Source organism: Dipteris shenzhenensis, chromosome 21, assembly GCF_047967505.1.
Source record: "Dipteris shenzhenensis isolate YYH24624 ecotype China chromosome 21, Dip_SZ_1.0, whole genome shotgun sequence".
Classification (NCBI taxonomy): Eukaryota; Viridiplantae; Streptophyta; class Polypodiopsida; order Gleicheniales; family Dipteridaceae; genus Dipteris; species Dipteris shenzhenensis.
Genome location: NC_141616.1, coordinates 53,076,087 through 53,097,733, shown reverse-complemented (window position 1 = coordinate 53,097,733; position 21,647 = coordinate 53,076,087). Strand labels below are relative to the sequence as shown.

Below are 21,647 nucleotides of genomic sequence, written 5' to 3'. Positions count from 1 at the left end.
TCCATAGAAATCTTGCTTAATGTCTGATTGGCCAGACCAAATTATGCACTTCTCCTTCGCCTTAGGAGGAGCTTGATCATTGGGTGATACATTTGTACACAACATTAATGTATGAAATAATTGAACCCAATTTGATGTTGAACTCAAGGATTGTCTCAAATATGGTCAATAGGAGACCTCAGAGAACCCACCCAATTTGGCATACATTTCAAAAATTTCTATTAGGTTCATCTTGTAAGAATGATAAAACACATATTTGAGCAGACTGGTCCATCATCACATGCATGAAAAAGTCCCTTCTCTATAATCCTCTCTTGTAAGCACAAAAAACTAAAAAAATGAAAACTTACAGGCAACAACCATTTCAATTAAAGCTTGGTCATGGTCTACATAACTAATATAGTAGCAAGAATTTGAGAATCCCCTTGGAGTGTCTATCAATCACTATATCTGTGTCACTCGACTCCAAAGATCCAATCACCTCATCACTCCCTATGTCTGTCGTTCACCTTCACTCAATCCAAATTAATCCACCTTAATTCAATCCTCTACATCCTACCTCTTCTTGAATGCATGTTTACAATGTAACTTTTTGATTGTCAATGCTAATGCATATTTGTGCAAAGCATGCAGTTGTAATGTTTGGGATGCATACCCTACCTCTACACTATCATCATGGCTCTTGAAGTGTCACAAAACCTTATCATTATCCTCTTGCTCTCAAACATGAATTTTGGATCATCATCACTTATGCAAGGTTTATACATAGCACATATGCTACCCATAGTCTGTATCATTACGTTTAACAATAACACCTGCCTATTTCCTTCATGGTGGGAAGATGCAAGAGACTGCATTGACAACATCCTTGGTTTTAGTATTTGATAATGAAACTTCTATACCTGATCACTTCATGTTGTGTATAGCATGCAAAATTTTGTTTCCATAGTTTTACATTAATTATATGGGTAGCAATTCTTTTGCATAGCATAAACGCAAGAGACAACATTGGCCATATGATAATGTTTTGATTTTTCTCTTGCTAAAATTTTAAAGTATATATCATATGTTAAGACATCATTTTAAACCTTAAACTTGGCATTTGAAGAGCCACGTGCCAAAACAAAGTGAAAGCATGTACATCATTAGGACTTACGTATGACAAAGTGTTATTAAGGTTTCACCTGTCATTTTCCAAGGATCTAGGGTCTGAGAAAAATACATACCATACCTCACATTGGACAGAATGGCTACAAGATAAAACAAGTTTTTTTCAACTAAAACACATTGGATTGCCAACTGTAAATACCCCACATATCACAAGGTCAATCGTCCCCCGCCAGCTGCGATATTCCTACAATCCCTATCCATTATTGAATTGTGTGGAGCTTATGCCGGAGGGGCTTTATGAGTACAAGAGTCCAAAATACAAATGACTTGTATCCTTAATCACTTCACCCATGCAGGTGAAGCCCGAAGTGGCCTCCAGCATTTTAAGAAAGCATTACAAATTGTATGATGACAGTTACTATTGGGTAGGGTGATCACATCTGCTTGAGACACAGTTAGTACCAAATCATTGACTCCCTTTCTTTAACGAGGAGAACTAGCTTGAATACTATTTGTTGTTTCCTAGATGATCAAGGAGACCACCCCTATTGATTGTTTATTCTTTCCAGTTGGAAATGCTCAAGCTGAGTATTGCTACAGAAGGAGATTGATAATTATCTCGTTATCTCAGAGAACACTGCTCATTAGTATCATTATTCTCTGTGATAGTCTCCAAAAATGGTCCGCAAATGAGGATGTCTACATCAATGATACCATGGCACAGTATTGCAAGAATGGTTACATCACATGCCACAGTAATGACCTATAAGCTTAACTTTTCATTCACTGCAATAAAATTCATGGTAAATGAATGTCAACTTCAGGAAAAATCAAAGGCAGCACAATGTGGATATTTCAAACTGCTCGAGGCAGTCAAGCTGCTCTAAAAGTGTAACTTGAGGTTCTACAGCAGTACACGATTAAAAACCCATAACATTGGCTATTCAGTGGTCTTTAGAGATATCTGCCAAGCTTCCCATTTGGTATCATGTGAATGAGTGCTGTCCACATGCAAGCGATCAAATTTCATGATCAGTCAACAAATAGTAATACTGACGATTTATCTGTTTGTAATCCAAGTGTCTAAGACTAGGGGCACATCTTTGGGGAAGGACATAAGTGGTCATTAATGAGATGAGAGAGCTTTCCCTGCCTCTAAATGAGAAAAAAAACTTTCAGAAATGCAAAGCAATAGGGATCTGAGACAGCATATGCCTGCTCCATGGTATCTTTAAAATAATATGGTTGCTCCAGGCATTGGCTATTACAGATACTCCTTAGCTTTTCTCTTGTATGTTACAGAAATGAGAGAACAAACTTTCAGACGTACAAAGTAAAAGGGACCCGAGACTGCATATGCCTGCTCCCATGGAATCTTCAAAATAATATGGTTGCTCCAGGCATTGGCTACTACAGATACTCCTTGGCTTTTCTCTTGTATCTTAAAGAAATTGGTGCTATGCCTGCATGGGAGGGAAAACCAAGTGTAACATTCACAATCCAATAGCTGAACAATTGGACTAATCACCGCCGGGAAGAGACAGTCACAGATACATGTGCTCATTGGCTCACAGGAGGAATCAACTTCTAGACAAGTATTAGGGTAAAAGGACTACACATTGTTGCTCCAAGACATCTTCAATGTCAAAAATAAGGCAAAAAGTGTACGCTATGAAATAATTCAGCAAGGACGCCACCTACTGTAATATTCCATTCCAAGGGAAGACCTGTAAACGTTTAGAAATGCAAGATAGAGGAAGATGAAAGTTTATTGCCATTACCTCAACGACAGTATGTAGTATGAAGGCATTCTCATCCCAAGGAATGAGAGGAATTGTGTTCCTATGTTGAGTGTACTTTCTTCCTTTGGTTTAATAACTCAGCTAGGCGGTGTAAACAGTCCCTGTGCAACCTTTTTGCTTCTGATGATGACCCAAGTAGCTGCTGTATATGCTCCTGTTGGAGAATGAAAAGACAATTTAAAAATCACGTAAAGGACTCCTTGTGTTCACCATCAATGGTATCTGCATTGAAGAAAGAACCTGCTGTCAAATCTACTCCTATTTGTAAAGCTATTTTCACTTGATTACAATTCCTTCCTTTTATCAATGTGTACAAGCACAAACTAGCTTCCAGGCGGTGTGTTACAAGATCCATCTGTACAAGCAGATTTTTTAAATCTGCAACCTTACAGCTACTTTTGGCTTTGACAAGTAGAGAAACTAAATACACAATAAAAGACTAAAAGAAGCTGATACAATGGACTGATGAGTGGAGCCACTAAACAGGCATCAACACCCAGGACAATTACAAAATCCATAACCAAAATCCATGATCCATAACCCTGCCCATAATGGAGTCAGTAAATAGAAGAGACAAACTCTCTGAGTGGAAGCCAACAAGGTGGGGGCGTCAATGTGAGACTGCAAAAACCCTATGATAAGGTGCTGGTGGCTGTCGGTGTGGGTAGCTTGCTGGAGTCTCCTGGCTGTAGCCCTGCGACGAACAAGTGTCACAGTCACTCCTAGGGTCGAGCATTGGGACTAGTAAGCATGGAAGCAAGGTCCCCTAGCATGATCTGTGCCTCGGTGCGCTGATGAGTCTGATGTGTCTTTGACTTTGGCCCAGGTCCTTGAGACCGCCATCTCCTGCTGGTCAATACTATCTGGCTGGAAAAACTCTGTGATCATGCTCTGGGTGGAGTCTGGATGTATGTCATGATCCCCCTTACGTGCTCTGAGCAGCTGCTCCCTATGTCGTGAGGCCTTATGAATGAAGGCAGCCAAGCATCTCTGGTCTGGGTAAGATAGAAAACCGGGTAGGGAGCCAAAGCCATCCCTGAGAAGGCACTGGTATCGACCTCTGTGATCTCGTAGTATCTCGGTGTCGAAACGACAAGGATGGGTTACCAGTGGAGGTGGTTTCATCCTACACCTCGTCGTTTCGACGTATGAAAGCCTGCTTCTTCCAGCGAACCAGTGGCGGTACTCACGTATCGTCTCTGCCTCTCCTGAAAGATGATGCTTGGTTTCGAGTTGGAGTTGTTGGCGTAAAGCCTTACACTAGTTGTTATACCAACTGCAGGGTACCGAACTGAGATGTGGGGGACGCGTGGATCGAGAGTGCTGTGTGGGAAAGTATCTAGGGCAGCCTCATGGAGGAATGGTGTGATCAAGGTGGGCCGATCCTCTAAGAGTGGTACATGGTTTATGTCTCTGAGCACGTTAGCAAGACCAGTAGAATATGAGATTGAAAACACCAAATACAATGAGCTGAATGGGTGGAGCTTTTCAGCGGGCATTTGCAACCAAGACAAATACAATATAAACATAAACACTGGTACAAAGTATCTGAACCCATGGGAACTACAGTGAGCCCGCCATCGTGGTCAGTCTCCATAGCTGTCTCACAAACCAAGTCCACGTGGTGGCTGATAATGGAAAAGAGGGTAGAGGGTCTCAACAAAGAGAGGATCTGGTGATGTATAGGGCTGCAGCGGCCTAAAACCCGTGATAAAGCACTGATGTTGATCAATATGCATGGTTCGTTGTCGTCTCCTAGCCATGGCCTTGCGTCGGACAAGTGTCATTGTCACACCCGTCAACCGTGCCTTCGGTTTGGTGAACATGAAGGGAAGATCCCCATGCTGCCTGATCTGTGCATCAATAGGCTGATGAGTCTATAATATTACTCGCTCCAGGCCTCCGCTATGCCATCTCCCTGGGGCTTGCTAGTCCATGCTGTCTGACTAGAAAACTCAGCGATCGCACTCTGGTGGGTGGGGTCTGGCTAAGCACCTTGATCTGGTCTATGTGTCCTTCTCTATGTTGTACAGCCTCATGAATGAAAGTCGTCAAACATCTCTGATCTGAGTGGAACAAGAGGTTCAATCTTGAAAAGACATTCGTGACACCCTCCAATCTCATTGTATGCCCTCATCCTGTCCATCTCTATGTGTAGTTGGTGTGAGAAAACACGATACCTACCTGACCGTAATCCTCAAAGAGAGGGAGAGGTGGATCCATGTGTAGCCTAGTGGATCCTCCTCCGATATTCACAAGCAGTGATCTCTATCTCTATAGAACTCAAACGAAGCTCGCTAGGGGCTAGCCACATCCTGAATTTTTGTAGCTGTATGAGATCCTCTTGGATAACTTGTTCAGCCTTGTGGTAAGATAGCACAACATAGGGGGCCTCAAGGTTATACTAAAAGGGGGGCAATTTGTCCAGATGGAGTCCCAAGCTCTCAAACCATCTACATGTACAAGCATACCAACACCTTTGATCGCCCTTAGCTGCTAATGTCATGGATGTGGATAAGGCAAGCCATGGTAACTTGAAGTTGTCAGCCTGAGGTCAAGGAACCGTAATCCGTGAGTTGGTGACATATGTGGTCACTTGAACTGCTGCCTGAAGTTACAAGGGGGGTACAAAGAGAGAGAGAGAGAGAGAGAGAGAGAGAGAGATTAAAGTCCGGGGAAAGCCTCGTGGGCCTATGGGACAAAGTGCAAAACACACCAAAAAGGGAAAAGAGCTCATACAAGCCACAAAGGGCTGGAGCAAAGGGCGCGCTAAGGCCCTTGCTGAGTACTATGCTGAAAATAAAATAAAGAATCTCAATAGCTCAATAGCTCAAGTGAAATCAAGTATAAAATACATCACGTGCTATCTGAGGTAGTCTGAGACTGGGGGCAGCTCAGAATCCGAAACCTGACACCGTAGTGGCACGCCAAAGAGCAGTAAAAGTGTCTTGGATCTACGTTTGTTTGGTGGTCTCATGTTGTCATGGCGGAGGGGGGCGTGGTCTCCTCGACCTCTGAACTCGCCGAGCTAGATCATCCTAGATCCCATGGTCACCTGTAGCCTCTCAAATCTCTTCGACTTTGTTGCCACTCCCCCAGAAAGGTGCTGCATATATGGCAGCTGGTCTCACGAGGGTGTCAAAAAGCCAACCCTTCGTAGGGGGATCCTGGAAGTGTGCCTAGAAGCACTGCCTCTCTAATCGGGCCAGAGCACCCCGCCCTCATGTGCGTCGTGCTGTAGATGCATGGATCATTGTGAAAACTGGTCCTGTGAACACTCGCCCCAAATACGTGTAGGACTACACTCACCAGCTCACCTTGATACGTAAAACTATGGTGATGGAGAATTGCTTGTGAGGTGGTAAAGATCATAACCTTGGTTTTCCCAAGTTTAACTGCCAAATCTCTCTCTGTAGAACACCTCTAGAGCCTCTAGATGTTTCTGCAATCCCTTTGCTAAGGAGAATATGAGGACTATGTCATCTGCGTACAATAGTATCTGCATCATTAGGTCAGCCACCTAAGTGATCTACAAAGGATGTAATCTCGTCGATATAGAGCCCGAAGAGAGTCATTGAGAAGGGGCAGCCTTGCTTCACTCCGTTAGTGGGGAAAATGGATCAGCCGTGTAAGCGGACAAAAACCATGCCCCTCCTGAAAGAGGTAGTGATACCGTCCCTCTCATAATAGACGGGGCAAACAGATAGAAAGTGCTCCATAGTATGCAAATCCTCTTCTCTTTGGGTATGCCTGCAGCTCTCCTTGCCTCAATCCTCAACTGATGTGACAAAACTCGCAGCTCTCTGATGGCAATCCTCAGTGCATGTGAGACTCTCCTATCCTCGAGATACTGAGGTTCGATGGCGAGACCATAATCCAAGACCCTCAGGAAGTGGTCATGGTAGAACTGGATCTTGGTGGGCAACTCCTCGTCTCCCCCCCAAGCTTGAGATGTATGAAGCGGGAGGAGATCCAATCGTATAATACGGCTGATCTCATCTCGTGGGATCAGCTCGAGCGGTGCATCCATGCTGTACCGAAAGGGGGAAGTCTACCCATCTGAATGCCGTGGCTATCAAGCCATGTGAACACTCGTGCATACCACGCTGTATCAACACCACTCTATGCCAATCGTTTGGATGACTCTAGTGCTAGCCTTGGTAATCTCCACTGGGGTAGGGCCCAAACTCTGTGAAGGAATGTCACACTCCAAAAGATGGCATCAACCTGGAGAGGGGTCATGGAAAACTTTGCCTATAGGTCTGATGGGGGACCGAGGGCTTACTCTGGATCATCCTAGATCCCATGGTCACCTGCAGCCTCTCAAATCTCTTCAACTTTGTTGCCACTCCCCCAGAAAGGTGCTGCATATATGGCAGTCGTTGGTCTCACGAGGGTGTCAAAAAGCCAACCCTTTGTCGGGGGATCTTGGAAGCCTGCCTCTCTAATCGGGCCAAAGAAACCCACCCTCGTGCGTCGTGCTGTAGATGCATGGATCATTGTGAAGACTGGTCCTATGAACACTGGCCCCAAATACATGTAGGACTACACTATCTCCACTAGCTCACCTCGATACGTAAAACTATGGTGATGGAGAATTGCTCATGAGGTGGTAAAGATCATAACCTTGGTTTTCCCAAGGTTAACTATCAAATCTCTCTCTCTCTCCCTGCAAAACACCTCTAGAGCCTCTAGATGTTTCTACAATTCCTCTGCTATGAGAAGGATATGAGGACTATGTCATCTACGTACATCATTATTTGCACCATTAGGTCAGCCACCTAAGTGATCTACAAAGGATGTAATCTTGTCGATATAGAGCCCGAAAAGAGTCAATGGAGGGGGCAACCTTGCTTCCCTCTGATAGTGCTCCTCTCACGGACTCATATAGGCTCATCACCCCCCAGATCATGATCTCTAGGAGCTGCAACTCTTGTAACTTCCTGATCAGGTGGAACGTGGGACAATGTTGAATGCCTTCCGAAAGTATACAAAGCAAGTGTAGATTTTATGGCACCTCCTCAATGATAGCCCTCAAGGTGAAGATGTGGTCCAAGGTGGAGTGCTATCTCAGAAAACCTGCCTGCCCAAGAGCTCACTACCCATGACCCTCTATGTGGCTGCTGATCTTCCTCTCTAGTACCGACCCATATATCTTAGCTAGAGTGTGGCCAATCATAAGAGTGTGGTAGTTCCCAATGTCCATGGGGTCGCTTGCCTTACAATGGTGGTAGTGCTCAAGGTAGGCGGGAAGCCATGGCATACGGCGTGGTTGCACAGCTGTAAGAATCGTAGTCAAGATCTCCTGTCCATGCGCAAAGTGTTCAATGCATAGCCCCACATAATCTAGTGATCTCCAGTTATGAAGCCGGAGTAGGGCAGCCCGTACATTTTGTGCAGTAAGAGTGACAGGTAGTGAGCCTGGGCATAGAGGACATATCCGGTGGCATCTGACCTGGGACATTGTAGAGGGAGCATGCAAAAGTGTGCCAAACAACTGGATCTGTGATGGGCTTCCCCTCCGATAAGAGCTCCCAACCAATAGTGGGATCCCTCCCACGAAAGGATTCGATCATCTCTTCCATCCTGTGTATGAGGAAAGCCCGCTTCTTATGTCGTGTCACTTGGCGTGAGATATGCTGTGCCTCCGGTGAAGTCAAATGTCCCAATGCTCACTCACGTGTGAGGTGAGCTCTCGTATCTCTGCACTCGTCGTCAAACCAACGGTTATGGGGCATCTTCCCATTTGGGACACGTGTAGATCGAGTCGTGGTAAAGAATCTGATGGCAGCTTTCTGCATCACTGAGACAAGGTCTCTGAGGCATGAGCAAGGTCCATCTCATCCCCGAGTAGAGCTGGGAGGTCTGAGCCCAAGTGGCTCATGTATACTGGGTCAAGAGCACGATCAAATGGATCTGAACATGAGTGGGTGTAGGAGGGGTCCTCACCATGACTAGCATGGCGGCTGAGATACAAAAGGCGAGATACGAGTGGTCGGCACCGAGTAGGGATGGGGGCACGGTAAAATCGTGTATCTGTGAGGCAAAAGCTAATGGACCCAACAAGTAGTCCATTGTGCTTGTCCCCCCACCATGCGGGAAACAAGTGAACCCACTAGATGATGGTCATCTCTAGAGGCCATTGTATATGATCAAGTCATGGACAGCCCCTAGCTCAAGTAGATGTCACCCGCCGTATCCTGTCACTTGAGTGCATCTACTGATTGCCTCACTATTTCCAGCTCTTTTGCATCTATCTCCGGTACTATGAGGGAATCAACATCAAAATCTAGCAGACCAACCTACTTGTCCCCTGTGTGTGCATTGAAGTCACCAAGAAGAAGGGTGTCCACCTGTCTGGAGAACTCCCTAATATCATCATGTATAGTTTCATATGGGCTGCATCCCTCTGTGGTGACTTCACGTGCGTAAGATGATGTGTCTAGGGGGAAGTAACACATTGCGATGAAAGTTGGTTGTGCATCTGGTTGCTTGACTCGTACCCACATGTGTCATGCATGTTCCTCTCTTTGCACCACGGAAATGAGTGGTTTCAGCTGTGATCTGAAGAGGATAGCCACTCCTCTCGAGCCCCGTATTCTACTATCTCCTCTCATCTCCTTCCTGTGGGCTGATTCCCAAATGTATCCAGTCATTGTGGGCAACCCTCTCTCTGGGCTCTCATGTGTCTCGGTGTAAAAGATCATGTCTTTGTCAATGTAGGTCTTCGAGAAACCTCCCAGATCGGTCCAAAGGATACCATTGCAAATCCACACTGCTATTTTCAGTTTATTTTGTGCACGCATCCCATTGGTTCGACACCATCATAATTCCCCATCCTCTTTTCTCCCCCCTATCTCTGTAGGCAGCCCACTTTCCTGCCTCTCTTGCTGCCATTACTCCTGCCATTCCCTCCCTCCTAGGATCCTGCTGTAGGTGAGTGAGGTCGTCATCCAATGTATATCTTTGTCTCTTTCAGAGTTGCCCTTATAGTAGTGAGGGTAGATCTATCCATGGCAGTCCGGAGTTTCAGCACAAAAAGTCTTGTTGGTGCCTCTGCCGTGCCTACCCTCCAAGCTGTCTTACACATGAGACTGACGCCCATGTCAGTGAACAATACTGGGCATCTACCATTGGAGTATTTCCCACTGTCAAGCCTCTTACCAGCGCGTTCAATGCTTTGCTGGCCCTCCTTTTCTCTTCCTCCAGAGTTTCTGAAATGAATTCCTTCTTAGGGGCTGCTGCTCCCTTTTTAACCACTACTGACCATTCAAGAATCTCTTCTTTTCTTTTAGTGAGCTGTTGTGTAATTTCAGCATGTTTGCCATTCATTGTGGCCTGGATGGCAGCCATCTCCCTCGTGAGAGTTGCGTTTTCTGCTCCAAGTTCCTCCAAGGCTTTGCAGCCCCCTTCTGAGGTCACTTGCATGTCTCTCATTTGCTGTAGTTCAGCCCCTAGTGCATGTACCTTGTCATGGAGGCTGGTTCTCTCGGTTCCCCATCTTGCTTTCTCTTTTTCCCATTCGTCACGCTTTGCCTTTTCTTTCCTTCCTCCTGTATTTTTCCTCCTTGTTTCTTGAATTCATTGAGTGTCTTGTCTACATGAGCATTCTCAGCCATTAAACCACATTTGTGGCCTCCAAACTGTTGGTCCTCTCAACTAGTGCAAGGCATAATTTGTTGAAGCAGGCCAACACATATTTTGTTGTTTTGTGAGCTGTCCCTGATGACGAGAGGGCTGCCATGGCACTATCCAGAGCTTGTTTGCCCCATATGTCTTCTACGAAACCTCAAGTTTCTTGATGGAGTCTTGAAGCTCTTCAGTTGAACCCACTTCTTGACAGCTTGTTATCCGTTCTTGGGTCCATCATTTGAGGTCTCACTCTTGTTTTGCAGGTTTGTAGGTTTGGGGGTATGCTGGAAAGGTTGCGACACCAGGCTGTAGGTCTGGGGGTATGCTGGAGTGCCCACTGTGGCTAGGTGTGGGCTGAGGGGCTACATACAGCAGCAGCTAGTGCACAGGGCTGCTTCTAGCAGTCTGACAGCTTAGGCCTAAATAGTGGCCAAGGCTGTCCCATGATAGCGGCAACAGCCAAGGAAGCCAAGGCAGGGCCTTAGCTAGGCTTGAGGCTGTCCCGTGATAGCGGCAACAGCCAAGGTAGGGCCTTAGCTAGGCTTGAGGCTGAGGCCTGAGGCTGTCCTGTGACAGCAAAAGAGACCCTGGTGGCCCTCTTGAGGTACGACATCAGCCAAGGGGGGCGTGACAGGACAGGATAGAAGCACGATTAGGCGGGGGGGTAATGGCGCAACGATGGTGGTGGAGAGGCAGCCGTGGGCTGCCACCTTTAACTGTGCGACAGGCCAGCGAGGGCTTCAGGGAGATGCACGGTTGGCAAGGGGCTGGCGGGGGGGCTTGGGGGGGGAGAGAGAGAGAGAGAGAGAGAGAGAGAGATGTATTACTGTCTTTGGGAGGCCTCGCAGGCCTATGAGACAAAGTACAATCACAGAAAGAAAGAAAGATATATTAACGTCCGCGGGAGGCCTCGTGGGCCTATGGGACAAAGTACAGAATCAAGTAGCTCATACAAACCATTGTGGGCCGGGGCAAAGAGCTCACTAAGGCCCTTGCTGAGTACTAAGATGCTATACTGGTACAAAATAGAATAGCAAAGTAAAAATGCAAAATGTGAGTGACATGAAGATATCAAGTGCTTAGAGCTAGAGTCCCAAGTGCGTGGACCGGCCCTACGTATCTAGGCTCCATGATGGCTCTCTGATGAGATACAAAGAGCTCACGTATCTGCATCTCTCGGGATGTCTCCCGTGGTGGTGGAGGACATGGTCTTCTCGATATATGGATCCGATGGGCTATGTCAAGAGTGATGCCTCGCCTCGGTCGATCTCCCCTAAGGAGAGCTGAGATAGGTCGAACCTCGATCGTATGTGCTCTGGTCGTCTGTCGTGCCATGTACGGTCTCTGTGTCCCTCGTCTAACAGTGCTGTGTTGGCTATCTCCAGTGGATTGAGAGATATGAAGAGGCCAAAGCAGAAAGAATAAATGCAAGGACGAGATTCAGAGTAATGTACAGGCAATCGCAACCATATCCACGGGATCTCGCCCTTCTCCCCACTCACATGTCACTCGATTGGCTACAACTAGCTCTACGTAAAGCCGAACGTGATGGAGAGACAATAAACAAGCGTGAGCGAGAGTTATTACCTGGATGTATGATGCATGTAAGTTTCTTACAAAAGGTTGGTGTATTTGGAGTCGAAGTTTGATGACTGAGCACTTCAAAAAGTTCGCCGACAAGCGTGGAGAGGAACTGCTGCTGCTGCTCCCCGCTCCTCTTGCTCCCGTCCTCACTGCTCTCCTTGCTCCCTGCTGCTCTCCCCACTCACTGCTGCTCCCCCGCTCCCTGCTGCTCCTCCTCCTCCCCCCCCACTGCCCCCTCCCTTCCCTCCTGCTGCTCCTCCTCTCCCCGCTCCCTGCTGCCTCTCTCCCCGCTCCCTGCTGCTTGCCCCCTCCCTTCCCTCCTCGCTGCCCCTCCTACCTGCCCTCTCCCCCGCAGTGCCCCTTCCCCTGCGCTGCAGCCTCCCCCCCCTGCGCTGCAGCCTCCTCCCCCCCCCCCCGCGCCCGCTGCTGCCCTGTGCTGCAGACTGCTGCTCCACCCCCGCACCCACTGCTGCTCTCCCCCTGCTGCAGCCTGCTGCTCCCCCCCCACTCCTGCTGCTGCTTTCCCCCCGCTGCAGCCTGCTGCTGCTTCTCCTCCCCTCTCCTTCCCCTCTCCTCTACTCCTCTTCTCCCCCTCTCCTCCACTCCTCCTCTCCCCTATCTTCCCCTCCTCTTCCCTCCTCCCTTCTTCATCACCCTCTCCTTCTTCTAGATTACCCCTATTCTCCTATAGGGGTCTCCTGGGATTCACGAAAGTGGACGGAGTTTTTATTTTTTGTGTTTGAGTCGGCCAACACACCTCGATTGACGAATGGGTTCCCATTTAGTCAATCCGTCTCCGCTCACACCGGCCGCGAGAACTGTCACTTTTTCAAAAGACGAGCTACAACAGTTGCAAAAGGATTTCGAACATGAGTGTTCCACGACTCTCTTCGCACGCATTCATGGCTTACACCCCTCCAGGTTACAAGCTAGAGATTGGATGCTGTCGGCGCTTCCTTAGGACCTCGCCCCCCATCTTAAGGATGTTCGTTTGTTGGGACGGGGTTTCTTTCAGGTGTGCCTAGATTCCCCGGACGTCACGAGAGACTTGCTGCAGGCCGGGTTTCTACTTCTAGGCTACAGGAGGATCTTTTTGTTTCCTTTCCAACTGGGATTTGACCTAGTTGAAGAGGACAAGCAGGGAGTTTCTGTTTTCATCAGGTTCCCTGGTCTTCCCTCAGTTTATCATTGGCTTCTTTCAGTTATTGGTGAGAGGTTTGGTGTGGTGGCAGAGATCCCCCCTCTCCCTGGCGAGCCCTCTTTGGCTACTGAGGCGGTCAAGATGGACGGGGTTCCCAGGGTTAGGGTCATTGTCTAGGACCCCAATATTTCAGATGACCACATCATGCTACAGCGACCCGATGGGTCTTTCTTCCGCCAGAGATTTGAGGTTGCAGGTCGGCAGGACCAGTGCAGGATTTGCAGATCCTTGGGGCACTTTGCCAAAGATTGCCCAAAGAAGAAAAAGAGGCCCACAAAGCAACCAGCTCGTACTAGCTTACGACAGAGAGCTGGAGCAGGACATACCGCTCCACAAACACGACCTCAAACACGGGCTCCCCCCTCTCCTAGGGCTACTCGAGTCCCTTCGGCACCCCGCGCCACCTCTGGCCCACAGTGGACTCTCGTCGCGGCTAGGCCCTCTACTCTAGTTCACTCCTCCACCTCTTCGGAGGCTACCCCCTTGGAGCCTCAGGAGGAGATTACTGTTTAGGAGCCTTGTTCGACTCCACCCTTGGATTAGGCTGTACCTTCCTCAGCAGCGCAGGTTGTTGGCACCTCGTCTGCACCACTTTTTGATCAGGATCCAGTACAGGTGCCTCCCTCTTTGGACAGAGGGAAGGGGGTTTTACATTCTCTTCTTGCTTCGGTAGGAATCCTTCGTATCCCCTCCCCAGGACTGGCTCAACGGAACTCTTTTTCCGCTTTGGAGGACCTCTCTAGCCTCCCAGATGATGATTTTGGAGAGCCAGTTATTGGCTTCCCTGTTGAGAGATCCTTCTCTCTCTCACCTATGGACTTTCCTCCCCTCGGACCTCGTGTGTATGGCAGGAGGTCTGCTCCGACTTCTATCACTCAGTTGCTAGTGCTCGGCAAGGTGAGGTACTCAGGTGAGAGATCGGTATCCACCGGCAGTTGGCAGCCCTTCAGAGGGAGGAGCAAAAATGACCTTCAGATGCTTGGATACAGGAGCGCCTTGCTGCGGCAAGGGCTCACTTGCAGACTTTGCTTGATCAGAGAGCAGAGTATGCCTTCCATGCACGGAGTCCTTTTGGATACAGATGGGAGGGAGAGTCAATAAAAACTTTTTCTCTACACTTGGCCCCAGACATAGTAGAGAGAGTGTCAGGCAGCTTATTGACTCTGATGGCGTTTTGCAGTCCCATCCGGAGACCGTCATGCATTTAGTGACAGATTTTTAACCTCCCTTCTTTCCGCAGATCCGAACTCACAGGCCAGAGAGGTGGCTAGAGATGAAGTTTGGCAAAGTTTACCTGTGTTGGTCACCCCAACACAGAATTCAAGACTGCTCTTTTTGCCCTTCATAAGGGCAAGTGCCCTGGTTCTGATGGTCTTACTCCCTCTTTTTTTATAGCCTTTTGGGATATGATAGGTGATCATATTACTTCAGCCTTGCAGGGCATTTGGGACTCGGGCAAGATGCCTGACTCACTGACCGAGGGGCTCATTCACCTTATCCCGAAAGGTGGCAACAGGAATTTTGTATCCCATTGGAGACCCATCACTCTTTTGGGAACTCTTTACAAAATCCTTGCCAAGGCGATCAGCATCCGACTACAACCCCTTCTTCCAGATCTCATCCATGATACGTAGACAGGCTTTGTGCATGGCAGGAGCAGTTTTTGATAATATCTTTTCCTTTTGGGAAGCTACAGAGTGGGCTATGCAGAGTGGACAGAGGCTAGAAGTTTTACTCTTGGACTTCGAGAAAGCCTTTGACAAAGTAGATTGGGGTTTTCTTGAGGGCACTCTTCTACGGTTTGGATTTTCAGATGCTTGGATCAGAGGGGTGGCCTCCCTTTACAGATCAGCCCACAGCCAGGTTTTGATTGGAGGGGTAAGGGGTGACAGGTTTCAGATTTCCAGATCAGTTCGTCAGGGATGCCCTTTAGCCCCCTTCCTCTTTCTTTTTGTGGCAGAAGCTATGAGTATCTTCCTTAGATCTCAGGCTGAGCTTTTTGGGCTGAGACTGCCCTTGAGACAGGAGCAGGAGCTTTTTGACTGTGAGTTGGCTGATGACACTACTATTTTTATTCAGGCCTCCTTGCAGTCACTTGATTCTTTCCGGACAGCCTTGGATATTTTTTGCTCAGTTGCAGGGGCACACATTAACTGGCATAAATACTTTGGCTTTTGGATCAGTGATGAGGACACTCCAAGCTGGGGAGTTGACATTGGTTTTTCTTGGATTCAAAGGGGTATTCGAATGCCAGGTAGGATTGGACATCTCTCCAGCACAGCAGTTTGCCCCAGTACTAGAAAGTATAAGGAAAAAGCTCCTTTTCTGGAGCTCTGCCAAACTCGACCTTGCATCTAGAGTTGTGGTAGTGAACCAGGTTCTCTTGGCCACCTCCTGGTTCGTGTGTTCTTGCTGGTGCCGGTCTAGGGATTGCATCACTCAGCTCATCAGACCAGTCAGGAATTTTTTATGGAGTGGACTTGATGGCATAGCAGATGTTGCAGCAAGGGTGGCCTGGGAGACTATTATTCTCCCTACATGTGAAGGGGGCCTTAATGTCATTGACCTGGACTTGCACTGTAGGGCATTGCTTTGTAAGGTGGTGGTGAGGGGACTCATGCCTGGGCAGGAACCTTGGAAGGATTTCTTTTTTGGACGCATTCAGGCTTGCACACCAACCTTGGGAGATGATTGGGTGGACAGCCCTCGATGGATTTTCACATCAGCCCCTCTCAGATCTCCTGCCTCTCCTCTCATGACAGCCATCCTGAAAGCTTGGGAGAGCTTCAGGAACACTCTTCGAAGGATTCCACCTTCTACCGTCAAAGAGATTGATAGGCAGCCGATCATTTGGAATGATAGTATTCTTGACGAGCATGCCAGACCACTGGGCACTTCCCATTACATGCAGTGGTCTAAATGGGAGAGAGGCCCCGCCTACACAGGAGGCACTTGGAAAATTTTTTTATCAGGCTACTAGTGGATCAGAGACTGTAGTCCGTGAGTCACCTCAGGGGGGTAGCACACACGATTCAGCAGATAGATGCAGCCATCCCGGTGGAATGGACAATTGAGCTGCCTATTACTTCCACCACTTGGATGGGGGCTTTTTGGAGGACATCAGTTCCTTTACAGGTGATCGCTCTCCGAGGTCTCGGGGAAGACGCACTGGTCTTTGATGTTGGGGATGGAGGTTTACTTTCTACATCCAAGGATGGCATTCTTCTTGAGGTTGCCTTTCAGCCTGTCAGGATTGTTGGTTTTGTGGACCTTGGAGCGGGCTTGCAGTGGTACTTAGACCCCGACCCTCTGCTCTTAGCCTTGGGATCCTAGAGGTTGTGGTTATATGGAGGTGCACCTATCAGGTGCTTGCAGTGGGACCCAGGAGAGTGGGAATGGATAGATCATGGGCACCGAGAGGGGGGGATTCCCTTCTTTCGTTTCACGGTTGGTAATGCCACGAGGTTTCAGATGAACAGTAGGGGTTGGATTCCCTCCAGAGCCCCCCATTGGGAAAGCTTCTTCATCACTGCAGACTTGCGTAGAAATTTCTGGAGGAGGCTCTGGAAATCCCTCGGAAATAGAAAGATCACTCTTTTCTTTTGGCTTTCTATTCATGGAGGGATTGCAGTGAACCTGTGGAGATCACGATTTGGGGATGATCCCACTTGTCCTCGATGCCATTCTACAGAGGAGTCAGTGCGACATTGCCTTTGGGACCTCAGTCAGGCGAGGACTGTTTGGAAAGGGGTTGCTCGGATACTAAGCATCTTTCACACTTCCCCTTTCTTCATGACTTGGGGCTCGGTCGCATGGTTATCTCTTACCGGGCCCCAGGTGTTTTATGAGGGTGAGCCTTCTTCTTGGGCACTCTCAGTCCGCCGGCAGGTGATAGAGCCCTGCTCTCTACAGGATGTACCACTTACTCCCTTCAGAGCTTCTCATGTTTCAGTGGACACCTCTTGGGAGATTTTGGCTAGCATTTCCTCTTGGCACATTTGGAGAGCCAGACGTACTGAGGCCTTGGATGGCACCCAGATACACCCATTACAGGTGTTCACGGGTATTTGGTCTGACACGGTTCACACTTTGATAGCCATATGGGCTATCATGCAGGGCCTTTCATGGGCAGCCTCTTCTAGAAGGACTATATTTCTTCGAGTTTGGAGAGGTTCTCCCTTTTTCTTGGAGGTTTCTACCGGATTGAGATGGCACTATCAGCCTCAATCCTTTCTTTTTGGCTCTTGAGCTTTTCGTGCATTGCATGATGTATCCCGTATGGAGCTTGCTCTAACGGTTTTTCTTTAATACTTAATAGAAGTCTCTTTTTGCAAAAAAAAAAAAAAGTTCACCGATGATTTTTCCTACACTCTCTCATGTCGACTAGCTCCTCCTCCTCTGTCCCAAAGTGCCCTGGGGCCGAGCAAATGCATAGAAATCTGTAACCTGTCTCTACGCTTTGATACTCTCCGAAAGTGGTCATAGTAGAGCTGGGTCTTGGTGGGGAAATCCTGGTCCCCTCCCCAAGTGCGAGATGTGTGGAGTTGGAGGACATCTAACCGTATGATGTGGTTAATGTCATCTCGTGGGATCGACTCGGGCGGTGCATCCATGCTATACTGAAATGGGGGAAGCCGATCCATTTGAATCCCGTGAATGGCGAACCATGTGGTGATGCGTGCAAACCATGCTGTACCTGCCCCACTCTCAGATAATCGTATGGAGGACTCTAGTGCCAGTCTCGGAAGTCTCTCACGGGGTAGGTTCCAGACTCTGTGGAGGAAAGTCACTATCTGAAAGATGGCATCAACTTGGAGAGAGGTCATGGCAAACTCTGCCTGTACTATCTGATGGAAGACCAAGGGCTTACTCCGAATCATCTTGGAGCCCATAATCACCTGCAACCGCTGGAATCTCTTCCACTTTGCTGCTGAAATATCACACCCCCAAAACGGTACTGCATACATGGCGGTTGGCCTCACTAGAGTGTCAAAAAGCCAACACTTCGTCAGTGGATCTTGGAAGTGTACCTAGAAGCATTGTCGCTCTAGTCGGGCCAAGGCACCATGCCCTCATGTGAGTCGTGCTCTGGCTGCGTGGGTCATTGTGAAAACTGGCCCTGTGAAAACTGCACCCAAGTATGTGTAGGACTGCACAATCTCCACTGGTTGACTCTAGTATGTAAAGCTATGTCGGTGAAGCACTGTTTAGGAGGTATTGAAGATCATGACCATCAGGTCTCTCTCTCTGCAGAACACCTCTGATGTCTCTGTAGTCCCTTTGCCGAAGATGACACGAGGGCTCACTAAGGCCCTTCTGAGTAGTATGCTAAACTAAGAAAACCCAAACCTCAATAAACAAAAGAATACATAGCTAGGTGCCATGGTGGCTCTCCTATGGGTTGTGAAGATGTCTCGTATCTATGTCTGCTGTCGGGTCTCTCTCTTTGTGACGGGGGGCATGGTCTCCTTGTCTTTGTATCCGGTGGGCCATGTTGAGGATGACACCTCTGGTCAAGTGATCCCCTCCAAGAAGAGCTATGATGGGCTGAACCTCTATCGTGCATGTCTTGGTCCATCTCTGCTTCTTTGGCTACATCTTTGCTCGTCGTCGTCTAATCCCACCGACCCACGTGGCACTCTTATTATCTATCTCCTCCTCCCTCCGCCATGTACAGGGGCAGACGATCTATGGAAAAAACCTAGTTTATACAACCATACAAGGAGGGCACATGGTAGCTCCCAAGGAGTCCATAAAGCAACTTTGACTATTGTAAGAGTACCTACATTGTATATGGAAATAAAGATATTTAGTGGCCATTCATCAGCTTAAGACTAAGGGTCTTTTGGTTTGGATTTGAATTCCGTGCTGAGGGCCACGCCCTCATAATATATTGCCCATTATTCATCCTTCCTAGCAGCCTTGACCTTGGCTAATTCCGTTGCCTTTTGGTTCGATTGAGCACATATGAGTTCTTCCATATCTTGGTACCTTCCAACTTGTGAGATTGGCAAAGAAGCTTGATTCGTATATCTCGTGTGCTAAATGTGATTATGGAAAGTCCTCCACAGTCATAACATTAGTTGTGGGAGCTGTCTCATCTTTGTCTTCTTCTAGCCATTCAATGCTAGGAGTGGCTACTTTGATGTCTGCTTGGGTCTCCTTAAATGTATCCTCATCATTGAGCTAGCTTACAGGAAGGCCTCCTATCCTGATCTTCAATGCATTGTTGTGTTTGGCTTTATGCTCCTTGATCTCAGCTTGAATGTTAGCTTTATTGGCCTTTGTATCTACCTATATAATCATTTCCTTCTTGATAGGTTGCACTTCTGTGTGAACAAGATTCTTGACTGTAGAAGCTAGGGGTGTAGGTCTGCATTACCTCGTCGATTATTACTTGCTTCTTGGGCCCTTCAACGACTTGGATTTTGGGTACTAGAGCTGCCATCTATAATCTTAGCGCTTGAACTTCTTGCTGTAGATAGAAGATCTACTCGTGAGGGCCAACGATGGGCTAGTTAAGGGTTCACCCCATTGGTATGCCCTTGCATAGGGAGAGGGTCTGAGGCTGAAACTGTAGAGTATATAATTTTTCTAGTTGGAATCGACTTTGCAGAAGACGTGGTCTCCTCGACCACTGTATCCGATAAATATGTCAAGAGTGATGCCAACAGTACCAGATAGATCTTTACATCAGCCCATCTCAGATTCCTTCCTCTCCTCTTATGGCTGCCATACTGAAAGCTTGGGCCAGCTTCAGGATGCCCTCTTCGAAGAGTCCCCCTTTCTCTTGGGAAGAGATTGACAGGCAGTATGTCATGTGGAATGATTATATACTTGATAAGCATGGCAGGCCACTAGGTACCTCTCACTATATGCAGTGGTCCTCATGGGAGAGAGATCTTGCTTTCTTTGTAGGTTCTTGGAGGATCTTTAGATGCCTTCTAGATGATCACAGATTCCAATCAGTAAGTCACCTCAGAGGGAGTGCAAGGAGAAACCAACAGATTGGAATTGAAAACCAAAAATCTGGGAATGTACCTCTGGATATGAGGTCTGTCCTAGATCTATGCTGGGGACTTTGCTTGATCCGGTATGAATATACCATGGATCAATCCAAAAAATACAAAACCAAGATCCACGAGCTATGCAGGGATCCAGAATAAAGACTATTCGGAGAAGATCTTGGAGGAGCTCCGTCTGCTGCTGCCCCCCGCCATCGTCCGTCGCCATCAGCCACCCTTGGCAGCGCCCTGCCCCTTGGCCGTGACCTGCTCCCTTGGCAGCGCCCTGCTGCCTAGGCCGCGCAGGCTTCCTTGGCAGCGCCCCCTGCTCAGGTCGCCCCCCTTGCCCGCTCGCGTTGCGCCTCCCTTCAGCAAGTTTGGCTGCTGCAGGTGCACCCTGGTGGTCGAGCCTCCCCCTTTTAGCCCGTTCGAGTTGCACCCTCCCCTTCAGCCCGACTGGCTGTTGCAGGTCGTGCCCTGCTGGTCGAGCTCCCCTTGCCCCTTCAGGCTGCCATCTAGGCCGCCCTTCAGGCCGCCAGTAGCTGCCATCTGCCCCCTCCCTTGCGCTTCAGGTTGGGCTTCAGGGCCCTCTTCCGGGACTGTTCTGCGTGTGTTCCGGGGAGCTGTGTTCCTGGGCTGCTTCCAGGCATTGGCGGAGCTTTCTGCTTCTGCATTGAGCAGTCTGTTGTCATTCCACGCAGGCTGAAGTTGGGAGCATTCTTTAACCAGGGGGTTTTTTTGGGGATTCTAGTGGTTGGTTGCGAGTTCTTGATGGGTATTTTCAGCAGAGGTAGCTCCTCCCCTCAGGACAGCGCAAGCTGAGACAATGGAGGACACTAATGCCACTCCCATCGCCGAACCTGACGAGATCGAAGTCACAGTTTCTTTTCCTCTTGACATTGTGCAGATGATTGAGGTAGCAAAGGAGGGTTTTCATTTGACACACATCATTGGCTTTCTCCCCGGTAGAGGCCAACAGTTATGTGATTGGGTGTACACCAGCATGGCCTCATTGGGTGTCTTAGTTACAGTTTTTCGATTGCTTGGCAGAGGGTATTTTTCTTTTGGCCTTCAGTCTGCAGAGTAGGCTCAAAGAGTACTTATGAGCTCTCCGATTCAGTTTCAGAGTAGAGTCATTCATTTGTGGCCTTGGCGGAAGCACTTCAGTACTACGTCCCCGGGACCGCGTCAGGTCTCTTTTTGGATGCTTTTCCCTGGACTTCCTGATGAGGTTAGCTCTTGTCGCAGAGCTGTGGAGCATATGGCTAGCGTGGCAGGTACATTCATCCCATCAAGTGCTAGACTTTCCTATGC

The 21,647-nt window shown here is 48.3% G+C and overlaps 1 protein-coding gene across 1 annotated transcript in view; it reads right to left on the bottom strand.

Moving 5' to 3' along the window:
* Positions 1-1,406: 1,406 nt before the first annotated feature.
* Positions 1,407-21,647, bottom strand: part of LOC147889059 (Tetratricopeptide repeat (TPR)-like superfamily protein) — a 247,182-nt gene continuing 226,941 nt past the window's right edge. The window contains exons 18-19 of the mRNA XM_087392741.1: positions 2,892-3,066; positions 1,407-2,573 (exon numbers count right to left, since the gene is read on the bottom strand). Of these exons, the coding sequence (XP_087248867.1) occupies positions 2,953-3,066 (114 nt within the window). The 3' untranslated portion in view covers positions 1,407-2,573; positions 2,892-2,952. The remainder of the gene's footprint in view (positions 2,574-2,891; positions 3,067-21,647) is intronic.